Source organism: Astatotilapia calliptera, chromosome 22 (assembly GCF_964374335.1).
Source record: "Astatotilapia calliptera chromosome 22, fAstCal68.1, whole genome shotgun sequence".
In the NCBI taxonomy this organism is placed as follows: Eukaryota; Metazoa; Chordata; class Actinopteri; order Cichliformes; family Cichlidae; genus Astatotilapia; species Astatotilapia calliptera.
The window spans coordinates 32,782,013-32,794,827 of NC_137442.1; the positions used below are offsets into that span (position 1 = coordinate 32,782,013).

The window sequence follows — 12,815 nt, forward strand, 5'->3', positions numbered from 1 at the left end:
ATTTGAATTTGAATTTGAAATTTGAATTTGATGCTCTGGCCTAGTTCAAATTGGCAGGTCCAGTCAAAGCCCCTCATTCTTCATTCAATATGGAGGAAAGGCTCATCAACGCCGTAGCAAACCACCCGGAGCTGTACAACACCAGCTGCTTTCTCTACCAAGAATTTTAATATTATTTCAAATAAATTTTTGTAATGACTAATGTCTCAGTTCTACTACACAGCAAATATTGGCACACAACTTGACACATGTAGAATTTATTTCATATTATACCAATGAAAAAATATACTACTATATAGGAACATAGTGAAGCCCAATTATTTAAGAGAGGTTAGTTTATTTTGGAGGCAAGCTCCATTTATTAAGAAATTTTTTAAAAAGGCAGGAACGCTTTTTAGAGGTTTGTGGGTGGCGGGAAGTCACTGGGACTTCAAATGAGCATATATTAGCACAGGTATCGATAAAGGACTACCATATTAAACACTTTTGCTAACCGCAGGCAGACGGACAGGCGCTCTGCAGGTGGGATTGAGCGCCTGTAGTTGGTGTTTAGGTGGGCAATGCTTGGACCGACGCGGGACAGCAGCTCCTCAAACTGGACGAGGGAAAGTCGGCGGTACCGCTGAAAGCAGCCGTCATCCAGACGCAGCTCCTGGAGCAAGTGGTGAAACTCACCAAACTGCTCACGTGTCTGGAGGACCTGATGGACCCAGGTATGGCAAGGACGTCCTTTACGCCGCTGCTCTGCTCTCCACAGTAAATAGAGAAAGGAGACTCTCTCTTCAAACGCTAGATCAACAGCTGCCATCTTGCAAACATACCATCTGGCACTACTTCATCCCACATGTCCGCTTCACGCGCGTGAAAATTGCAAATTGGTCGCGCGTTGAGGTGCGAATGTGCACGTGACCAGCTATGGGCGTCTGGTACTTTTTGGTCGCGTCTATCGCGTTCGGTGTGAACGCACCGTAAGAGAGGGTAGCAGTAGCTAAAAGAGGCTAACCACAGCTAATAGAAGGACAAAAAAAGAAAAAGAGCGATACTGATAGAAAAGTTCAGGATATCCCCAACAGCTAGGATTATGCACTTGAATTGGAAGGAAACAAAATTCAGTTGACTAGGATATGCAGTCTCCTGATATCTAGTGGTGAAATTTTTGATGCTGTACCCTTAACAAAAAAGTCAAAATGCACAAGCACTGTGTAAAAACCAACTAAACTATTAATGCTTGAGTGTGGGAAATATTCAAGACAGCTGCTATTATTCCTAGGAGAAGACAAAAGTGAGTGAATTCCCATAGACTTCCTCATCTAACTCGAGTTACTGACTGTGTTAGGGAAAATGTTCTAAAACACTTCTTCAGTAAAGACTCAGAGAAGAGAAACACACAGAACTTCTTGCTAGCAAGGGCAGCCTCCACTCTAAGAGACTCCAGTGAGAGAACTGCCCCGGTCTTTATTTTATACTCCATTGAGCGTATGTGTGTGTATGTGTGTGTGTGTGTGTGTGTGTGGGGTCAGAGTGTGGCCCCATAAACAACTTCCCTTAACCTGCTGGTCTGGAAAGTCCAACAGTTCATCTATATGTAAAGAAGCACTTAAACTAAAACAGACATAGCTACGTTAATCCTACCGTAAAGCAATAAGACAAGGTACGAGCTCTCATGCTCCCAGGATGTGGGGGTGCATTCCTGGGGTGCACACATCCTGTCACTACACAATTAATTATATGCTTCTAAGTATACATGGTTAAACATTTCCTAATACAAATAACTACAAACAGCATCCTACCATAAGCAAACTTATATCACTAAAAGATTATACTGACTACTAAATACAATTTTCCATTGACAGACTGACTGAACCTCTCCCCTGTGTTGTAGTGTTTGGCCCCTTTTTTCTGTCTTATTAGTGGAATTCTCTGATGCGACCTGCCATATAGCACAGATCGTCCAGAAGGCTATTAGGCTATTACTAAGCACTGATTAGCAAGTATGTGTGTCTGTGTGTTGTTTATGGATGTAGGTTGTTGGTGTTAGCTGACAGTGCTCCATCTTCAACTCTTGTTACTTCTGTCTCAAAATGACATCCACCCGACATGTCTCCCTCGTGATTGTGATAAATAAAGGAGTAATTCAGTTTGAGATACGATCTAGTCCTCATTAGCCCCTTGAGCCTTTAAACTAACATTAAATTTATCAGATTTATTTGAAATTCATAGTTCATCCATTTCCAGAGTTAAAGCAGAAATGCGACCAAGATTACCATTTCTTCATGGCTCATCTTTAAATAAGTGATCTTTTTTTACTCAGCTGCTGGGCCTCTTGAATCTGCAGAAGCATTTCAAACTGGTTTGATCCACTGAGCAGCACCGTCTCCCTGCTGTGGGCATCAGGCTTCTTTTTATTCTGCTGGCAAAATGACCATTTCTTCACTCGCCTCCGATGAATTCCTTCACCATGGTGCTGTGATGAACGGATGTAAGATCACACAGTTGAAGTAACGCAATCTCTGAAGATGAAATGAAAACAGTCATGACAGTTAAACACAACAAAAGCTGCTAAAGCGCCCATAAAACATCATTGCAGTGAGTTAGTGTCCTTTTCGTGATGGTAGGTCCTCCATTAAAGTGACTGTGACTTCACTCCAAACTAGCTTTAATAATGTGAACCATAAACTTTTAGGTTCAGCGCTGGATGTTCTGCAACCTTTGACCTGTTTGTGGAGAGCGCGTTAACATTTCTCTGTGCCGCAGATGGGCCTTCAAGGGAAAGGGTTGTTGATTATTGATGAATTTCATTACCAGGCTGAGAGCAAATTGAAGGAATATGCCACCAGTGCTGCTTCATCAGACAGTATAAATATTCAGCAGGCACAAGCACGTGGAAAGAACATACGCTGCCGCGATCGCAACACACCCTCTCTGGCCCCCATTTCTCCTCAGTTTCTTTATTTGGTGCGTTTTTGTCATTTTGCTGCTGAATAATTAGATTTTTGAATCTTTGCGTCTCTTTCTGCCAATGTTATGTCTCCCCATACCCCTCCCCAGCCTTTTTCCCCTCCCAGTATAATAGCTGGATGAGACAGACTGGGTTAAAAAAGGAAATTATTGTTCTGGGTGACAATGCTGCACAATATAGCAGGCAGACACACCCCACTCCCTCTGTGCTATGTCAAGGGAAAACGCTTTAACCAGTTTCAAAGGGGTTTTAACAGGATTAGATGGCCTACGATCAGAAATGTGCAAAGTGCAGATGCTTCTTTCTGTCGATGTGAACAGCTGCTTCACTCCAAATGCGCATGTAGCGAGAAAGGAGGTCCCTCCCTTTTCTTTCTCTGTATGTCTCTGACTTGTGTGCGCATGTGTGTTTTGCGTGTGTTTCTAACGCTAAAAGAACCTCTGCTGTTGTAAGAGTTTGTAGTCTTGCTTACATTCTCATTAGGATTCAATCTGTGCTCCGGGCTGACTGTATAGCTGCCGTGGCGTCAGCAGCTGGATCCCATGGGATCCCTTCACCAGACCCTGACTCATGCTACCGCTGCTGCACCATGTTGCCACATTAATGCTGCTATCTTGGATTTGTTCTGACCGAATAGCTTCTGCTGTATTTTAACAAGCAGCTCGAGTCAATAAACTGTCAAAACATCCCGTTACTGAAGGTTGAGGCTGTGACATCTTGTTTTTTCCTTCTCTCACAGAAATTGAATTGGACGCGGAGAGGATCCAATGCGTTTCTTTGCCCACACCGGCGTGCCTTTTACTGTAAAATGGCTGACAAGTTATCACAGAGAGTCTCGCTCAATTATCATGCCGGACCTGTCAGTGTAATCATGACTCGACTAGAATAAGTTTAAATGGTTTATGTGGGCACTGGCTTTAGGATGGAGCCTGTGAGGTGTTTCACATCCTGCTCTTTGGGTGAATGATGGTTATTTTGTTGCCTGTTTTCCCCTCAGAGTGTATAAATTCTGAAAAGATGTTGCGGAGTGCTTTATTTGCACATTAGTTGCAGAGTGCACAGGCGGATTAGTAGAATGAGCTCTAGGAGGCTATGCACTCCTTTTTTTGTGGACGTTCACTCAGCACAATCAGACCTGCTGAAAACACTACTGTCATTATTTCTTGGTGCAGAGGCTCAGCAGCTAATCAGATCATAAGTGGCAAGTGAAATTTTTAGCAAAATATTAACTTAATTAGTCATACCTCTTCTGTAGGTCCAGGCCAAATTAGCCAGTGATTTTTTACAGCTAGGAATCCGTGATACATCCAGCAGGGAAAAGGGACAACAATCTAACAACTGTCTCTTGGCTGTCATCAGTCTTTAATTAGCATGACTGTGGAATTGGTATTAAAGTGGGCCATACACTTAGTCAAATAATGAATTAAGTGTATGTGCAAGTAATCTCTATGAGCCAAAAGCACAGGCTCTGTATGATTTCAAAGAGAGGGGGAAACCTAAATCTGGTCATCTCATTCAACTATTAGCAATTCAATTTAAGCCTTCTGTTTGTGAGAGACAGCCAATCAGAAACATCCATCCATCAATTTCCGGATCACGGAGGCTGCAGCCTAAGCAGAGAAGCACAGACCTCCATCTCCCCGGCCTCTTCCTCCAGCTTGTCCAGGGGAAAACCAAAGCATTCCCTGGCCACCTGAGAGATATAATTCCTCCACCGTGTTCTGGGTCTGCCCTGGGGCCTTGTTCTGGTGGGACATGCCCGGAACACCTCACCCAGGAGGTCCCCAGCAGGCATCCTTGTCAGATGCCCAAACCACCTCAACTGGCTCCTTTCGATGTGGAGGAGTAGAGGCTCTACTCTGAGCCCCTCCTGGATGGCCGAACTCCTCACCCTATCCTATCTCTATAGGAGATGCCAGCCACCCTTCAGACAAATATAATTTCTACCACTTGTATCCGTGATCTCGTTCTTTCTTCACCCAAAGCTTGTGACCATAGGTGAGGGTAGGGATGATCGACCGGTAAATCAAGAGCTGTGCTTATGCAGCACCAATTCGTCTGTTGACCTCCCACTCTGCCACCCCCCACTAACCAGAAACATAATGATATAAAAGGAGGGTGACTTTAAAGGAACTTTATATCATGCAAAGTTACTGTAGTTCAAGTCCAGTCCTCTAGAGGCCATTTTCTTTCATCCATCTATCCATATCCATTGCAGTAAAGTTCGGAGCTGGACCACTGCTGTGTCACTGAGGACTTCTTAAAAGATGATAAAATGCAGGAAGTGAGCTCTGGCAGGTTGGCAGTGGATGGTGCAGCCAGTTACTATGTGGAGCTGGATGACTAGGTTGTGGATGTAGCAGCTGGAGGGTCAAGGGAGGCTAGTTCGTCATCCTCTGGTTGTGGTTGTTGGCCAGGTAGGTAGCAGGAACAAGTGACTGGAAATTGGATGAAGCAGATGGATTTAAGGAGTTAAGGAGACTCAGATACTACTTACATCTGAGCAACTGCAGTCATCTTTCCGCTTTGCAGTTATTGGGAAAACTGTCCGAACTTGTGGGAGACTGAAGGAATTGTGGATGTTTGTTGATCTCCCACCCACAGGGTTTTAATGTTTGTGGATCCAAGAATCCAGGTGGAAATCTTACAGCACCACACAAACTCGTCTTTAAGCTCCCCAGAATGTACATCAACGTCGGCTGGGTCCATCATTCTGTCATGTTTGAGGGAAATGTGGACCCAAAAGCAGACCTTTGAGGCAAAGTAAAAACAAACAAACAAACAAAAAAACAAAAGTCCATAGAGGTCCAAACAGGTAAACACTCTGGGAGACAGACGTGACAAGGTACTAAGGCAAGTTGCAGCTTTAAATACACTAAAGGCTAATTAGAAACACAAGAAATGATTGAAGGAAACAAGGTACTAGTGAAACTAATCACTGAGAATGAGACAGGAGATTAAAAGTAAGAAAGTCTGAGAATATAACATGAAAAAAACAAGCAGGAAGTATCTTGATTTTCTGTATAAGTGGGTCAAAGTGCTGGGACCATGACATCACTATCTTGCTGCAGGATTCAAACCCAGGATGTTCATGCTGTGAGAAGACAGAGCTGACCACCAGGCTGGCCCTTCTAGAGTGCAAGGGAAAAAAATATGGAGCAGGAAAATGAACATCATGAGTTCATCATCATGTTCATCACGTATTATTCTCCAAATAATGAATATTGTTGCAAAAAAAAGTGCACTTTTTTCCCCTGAACTCGTATGTAGAAGCCTCAATATAAGCAGCAAGTAGGTTTGGTGAACCCTGCAGACTCGTTCCATTACAGTTTTTGTTGGATTTGTTCTAGTCTGCTCATGTTAACAATTATAAAAATGATAAATAAGACGATTATGAATCTACCTTGAATCCCATAACTGCATTCGGGGTTTTTTGAGTCTCCATGCTGAGAACATTTGACCAGAAAGGTAAAGATTGCATAAAGAATAAGCAAAAGCTGCATAAGCTTTAATGAGTCTCATATGAAGCCATTTTTCTTGAACCAGTTGTATATATCTGGCAGTTATATGAGCTCATTTGCACTTGATTTCACAAGTTTCTACAAAGAAGAATCAATATATTAATAAGGCATGTAATTGCACAAAGCTAAATGAGAGAAAAAAGCTGAACCACTGTGTGGGGGAGAAACAAAAGAAATTACGACTTGACGGGATGGACAGTTTTTGTTGCCTTTAACGTCTTGACCTGCATATATGCCAAATGAGGACGAGAGAGTGTTCTGTCTGTGTGGTGACAGCTTCTAAATGCTGACTTTGATAGTGTGAGCGTGGAAGTGATGCTGTAGCACATTCCCTGGGCTCAGACTGTCTGCCTGCCGATCTGTGCCGTCTGCTCGTCTGTTTGTGCGTGCACGCTGTGTAGTACCGCCATCCTTTTGAGGACCTAACATCATCACTAGCAAAAAAAAAAAATGAGCAAACATTTTGTCAATTTGGAGTTAAGGTTGAAGCTTTTAGACATGAGTGTCTAAAACAATATCAGAACTCATCTGTGTGGTCTGGCAGGTGCTTCTTTGCCTTCAGGCTGTGCTCTGGTTAAGGGACATGAATTGAGAGGATGCCCCAATTTAGAACGGGTGCAAAATGGTTTCGGCCTCGAAGGTGAATTATTCCTTTTTCAGTACTGGCCGTTTTCAAGTATGTTTTCGGGTGGCTCATATTTTTTTGTGCGTTCCCACAGCAGAGACCTCCCATGTGAGACAGATCAACCCTGAGCCCATTTTTGTTTTCTGAGGTTAGGCAGGACAATGTTTGCAGATGATCTCTGTACCGAGATATAGGGACCAGGTGGAAGAGAGTGTGGAGAGGTGGAGGTACGCATTGGCGAGAAGAGGAATGAAGCTCAGTTGAAAGTGTGAATGAGAGGGAGGCTGATGGAAAAGTGAAAATGCAAAGAGCAGAGATAGCGAAGACAGATGAGTCCTGTGGTCAACCATCCAAAGCAATGGACAGTTTTAAAGAGAGGTGAAGAAGACATTGTAGGTATTATGGGGTGAGCATCAGGGATTAGGAAGAAGCTGAAAATTAGATTCAGTAACATTTTCTTAAATCAAAATCCGTCCATAATTGTGCTTACACATTAGTCAGAGTGCATGGTTTTGACCTATAGAAGAAGCAAACACACCGAGATCTGGTCATCAGGTCCCCTTCTCTTTAACGGAAGTGGTACCTCCTTAGCATCATTTTCCGATGTGCAGATATAATCCTATATTAAGAATCAGGTGGGGAGATGATATCAGATGAGTCACAGTACAATCAAGAGTTTGCCTCCTTAATCTTACTTTTGTTTCCTACCCTGCCTTATCTCTCTGTGTTTAATTTCGGCCGTTCCATTATGTGGTTTGGTGTAGAGAGAAAGAACTACTCTTTGCACATGTAAATCTCTGGCATTTTATCTGCATTGAGAACGGGGTTAGGTGAGATACTGACAGAAGTGGTCGCATTCTGATGCCACGGGAGAGCCAATTAGAGGTGATTGGTTAACCCAGGGCCAAAGCATGAATGTGTTCAATTTCACCAAACTCACCTCACCTCCAACCATCTCTGTCTCTCTCCAGAATACAGAAGACCACTTGACGTTCTTGATCACAGTGCCCACTGCGCTCTTCCTCTTCCTGTCCATCTTCATCCTCGTCTGCATCGAATCTGTCTTCAAGCGGATGCTTCGCCTGTTCTCACTGCTAATATGGGCCTGTCTGGTCACCATGGGTTACCTCTTCATGTTCTCTGGAGGGAGACTCAGCCCCTGGGACCAGGTAGATCGTTTTCTTTATTTTCTGTGTGAGTGTTCGGGTTGATCAACAAGAGTTCAGCAGATGGCTTTAAAATGTTTACAGCTGTCCAATTTGGAATTGAGAATCTTGTAAAAGTGACTTGAAGGGGACCCTATCATGCTCAACTTTATTTTGTATTGTGACTGTATTTTGTGATTTGTGATGATGATAATGCCTGAAATTGTAACTTGACTACTGAAGTTAGTACAGTAATGCATTACATTACTGCATTTCTGAAAAATGCAATGTGATTACAGTAAAGTGTTGTTTTGTAATGCATTACACCCAGCACTGGTTGACAGTCACAACAATGGTGGAACAATCATTATACTGGTAAAAATCATGAAAGGAAAGATAATAACACAGCCAGGTGTTTGAGCCCTGCAAAGAAAATGCATCAGCTTGAAGTCATATTTGGCAGATACGTTTTCATACTTTTATAAAGCTGAAGGATTCACACACTTCAGATTAAAACTTCAATATGAAATGGAAGCAGCAAAGCTTTTCTGCAGACTCTGAAAGACTTAATCAGATGCTACCTTCCTGTGAAGTAAACTAACTGGATATAAAAGATGGACATAGCTTGTACACTTAAAGGGGGTTTAAGTCCAAAATTCACACTTTAGCTCATTTAATTACATGTAGATTTTTCATGTAGATTAGTCACATAAGTACCATGAAAAACTTTAAATCTAATGGAATCTGATAAAATGTAAATGAAATGTACTTTCATGATTAGTTTACACCAAGCACATTTTCCTTAATGATTAATCAGTTGATTCAGTGTAAAGTTGATCATATATATTTCAATTTATTATTATTTTTATCCGGTCTTTAAGCCGTTTCGGGTCCAAACTTCACTTCTGGCCCCAAATTCAAAGGAACACTACGGCATCACTGAAAGTTAAAAACTGTCTAAATTCTTTAATCTTTAATAAAATCATCGGTGTGCCTGCTCTACCAGGTGTAACAATTAAGTTTAACATCCAGGCATCCATGATTATTACAATTTATTAAATTTAATGGAGTTAGACGTTAGCGGGGAGTTAGCTAGCTAGTTTCCACCCAAACATAATTTATTATGCTCTGGCTGAGAGATTTCTGAAAAAATTAAAACGTACAGCTCTGCTATCACTTCCAACATAAATGAAAACAAAAACCTAAACAGAAGTGATGTTTGTAGGGTTACTGAAGTTGGACTAGCTGGTAATGATGTGCTACGTGGTGGCTAGCTACAGAGCTATGTTAGCATAACATAAACACAGTAAAGATGGAGGATGAACGCTAACTTTTTTCCACTCAATTAAAGTTAACATGATTGCTCCCGAGAGGTTAGGGATAAATGTAATTGCATGGCACGATGCTGTAAACGGACTCAACTTTAGTCAGGAGAACAACTGAGATAATCCATCCACAATACGAGGTTAGTCGTTAATATACTGCTGCATGAGCTGGGCTCCCGTTACATCGTAAGGTTTTAAAAACTGAGCTTTAAAATGAATAGTGGTAATAAAAACTGAGAGAGGCCGACAGTGATCACTGACTTTTTTTTAAGGGCTTGTTCAGATTGAATAGAAGAAACAAAGCATTAAAACAAGTTAAAAACACAACAGCCTTAATAAACACAGAGTAGTTTGGACCCGGAAGCCAGGTTCATATGTCATCACTTAAGATTGGATAGCTTCAATGTTATTGAGGGTGAAGAATTATTGGGGTGAAGCCTATGTAAATGAGCCTTAAAGCTACATTTTTTTCAGATAGCCAGCAGGGGGCGACTAAGGGGGCCTCAAAGTCTGCGACAAACAAAAACACAGCTTTATGACTCCCATGATCCATACTCTCAGTAAACACTCTCTCTTCATGAGTCATCTTCTAGTTTCAGAGCATAATGAATGCGTCACGATGTTTATTGTTTAATATACGATTTCCATGGGAGTGAAAAAGGAGGATAATACAGGGCGCGCTTGTGATTGACAAGACTTTTATCTACAGTCTACAAAAACAAACAATTAATAAATATGTGACTTAAGCTGTTTGGTCACACATTCTTTCTAGCCCAGATACTCTGCTGCCTTAAGATAGTGTGCAGGAGACAGGACGCAGGATGACCACTAGCCGCAGCAGACTTTTATCTCCACTGATTCCACACTGATGCAAATCAGTGCCACAGGACATCACACAGACTTTGTAGTAGGGAGCTGGCAGGTTAAAGGCCATTTAATGCCAAGCCAACTGTGTCAGAGATTTGCATGCGTCTCCCACTGTTACACGTAGAAACGTTCAGCGCTGCAGTACGTGCGTGAAAATGGCTTACGATTACCCGAACCTGATAATTTGGCCTTTCGACACGTAGCCGTGCATTCAAGAGTCTTCTCAGGATTTCATGTGACAAAGAATTTGCTTCCGCACACACACCTGTCATTTAGTTTAAATGTGTATTTTTTGAATGCATACATGGCTGTGTGTGTGTGACTGTGTGCGTTTGAGGCTGTGTGTGAGTGCAGAATTAATTTGACGTGTTAATGAGCCCTGATGAGAGCTGGAGGTGAGCAGATCAGCAGACAGACACATTAGTTTTCAGCGCCAGGCTCCTTCTTTCTCCATTTCAGGACTCCTATTTTCTCATGCTAGCACCCTGTCTCCATCTATTCATCAAATCCCATTTTTCTCCCTTGGTTTCTCCACCTGCCTCCTTTTATCCTTTTAACCTCCACCCACGACCCACTCCCCACCTCTCTTTCTCCGTCTTACCTTCGTTTTACTTCTTCGATTCCACGGTGGGGTTGGGGATATTTTTAACATCGGCCACCTGTGAGAGCATAATCATTCTGCATTATTAATTATGCTATTTTGCTCCCATGACTCTTCCTCTATCTATCTATCTATCTATCTATCTATCTATCTATCTATCTATCTATCTATCTATCTATCTATCTATCTATCTATCTATCTATCTAGATAGATAGATAGATATGAGAGCATAATATGAGAGCATAATCATTCTGCATTATTAATTATGCTATTTTGCTCCCATGACTCTTCCTCTATCTATCTATCTATCTAGATAGATAGATAGATAGATAGATAGATAGATAGATAGATAGATAGATAGATAGATAGATAGATAGATAGATAGAATGACAGAATGAAAAACAGAAAGACAGAAATAAATAAGTTAACAAAAGAAGGACAGAAGAAAGGGAAAGAAATATTTAAGAAAAGAAAGAAGGAGAAAAAAGAAGAAAAAGGAAAGCGGAAAGAAAAAAGGAGAAAAATGGGAAGAGAAATAAAAAAATAAAGGAGAAAGACAAGGAAGCAGGAAAGAATTAGGTAAGGAAAGAAACACTTAATCAATGAAGGAAAATGGAAAAGAAGGAAAAAGGTGGGAAATAAAAGCATTAGGAAAGAAAGCAACAAGAAAGGAAAACAAGGAAAGAAAGGAGGATAGCGAAAAGAAAAAATGAGAAAAGGAAGGCAGGAAAGGAGTGAGAAAAGGAAAAAAGGTAATAACAAACAGGGTAAAGAAAGAAAGAAAGAAAGAAAGAAAGAAAGAAAGAAAGAAAGAAAGAAAGAAAGAAAGAAAGAAAGAAAGAAAGAAAGAAAGAAAGAAAGATGCAGGGGAGCAGAAATCCTGTGAGAGGAGAACAGTTGGAGCTGCTGCCTGCTCTCGGTGGGCTGGATTGATTGTGATTACTGAGAGAACAGCATGTCTGATGGAGCACACGGAGCTAATAACAGTAAGGGTCTGACAGAAAGAGAAAGAAAGGCCACAAAGACAGAGGCCGGGAGAAGCTGCTTCTCTCTTCAGCCATTCACTTTGGACCCCCTCTCTCCCACTCCCACCCTCCACCACTCTCAACCACCCCATTCTGAGCTGGCTCACCTGCTTTTGTTGTAAACACAGACGCACGCACGCACACACACAGACGCACACAGAAATATATCTTTAGCCATGTGTGGCACTATCTAGCCGCAGTAGCCTGTTAGTCTGCTCTTTATTTAATTTCTCTGAAGGCCACGGCTCTTTCCAGAAGGCAGATGGAACATAGCTGTCACACCTGGTGCCAAATAATCAAGATATAGTCACTTTTACCTGTGCGTGTTAGTACGTACCTGCCCAAAAAAACCAAACAAACCAAAAAAAACAGGGTGTTGCTTCTTAGGAGGGGAGAGCAAAACCTTTTTAAATGGGAGTATTCATGCATCTGTGCATCTGTCTGTGTTTGCATTAGGAGGCGGGTAAGCATGCATTGCTTATGCTTGAAGCACACAGAGCAGGGCAGAGGGAGAAAAAGTCATGGAAGGTGCTGAAGTGATATGATGGCTGCAGGACTCATGTCGGAGTGTTTGAGGCTGTATTAGGATTCAGGATAGAAAGCCGTGGAGACGGTGTCTGCCTGCCTGTCTGTGTGGCACACAGAAGCAGGTGACGCACCTGAAATTGGACTGCCATTCTCAATTCCACGCAGCCACCTGAACACACCCAGTGTCACACACTCCGACTAACCACATACCCCTTTAGT

At 42.0% G+C, this 12,815-nt stretch overlaps 1 protein-coding gene across 2 annotated transcripts in view; it reads left to right on the forward strand.

Moving 5' to 3' along the window:
- adcy2b (adenylate cyclase 2b (brain)) overlaps positions 1–12,815 on the forward strand; it is an 82,536-nt gene that overhangs the window by 7,958 nt on the left and 61,763 nt on the right. For both annotated transcript variants that reach the window (XM_026155644.2, XM_080296473.1), the window contains exon 2: positions 8,077–8,274. In XM_026155644.2, the coding sequence (XP_026011429.1) occupies positions 8,077–8,274 (198 nt within the window). The remainder of the gene's footprint in view (positions 1–8,076; positions 8,275–12,815) is intronic.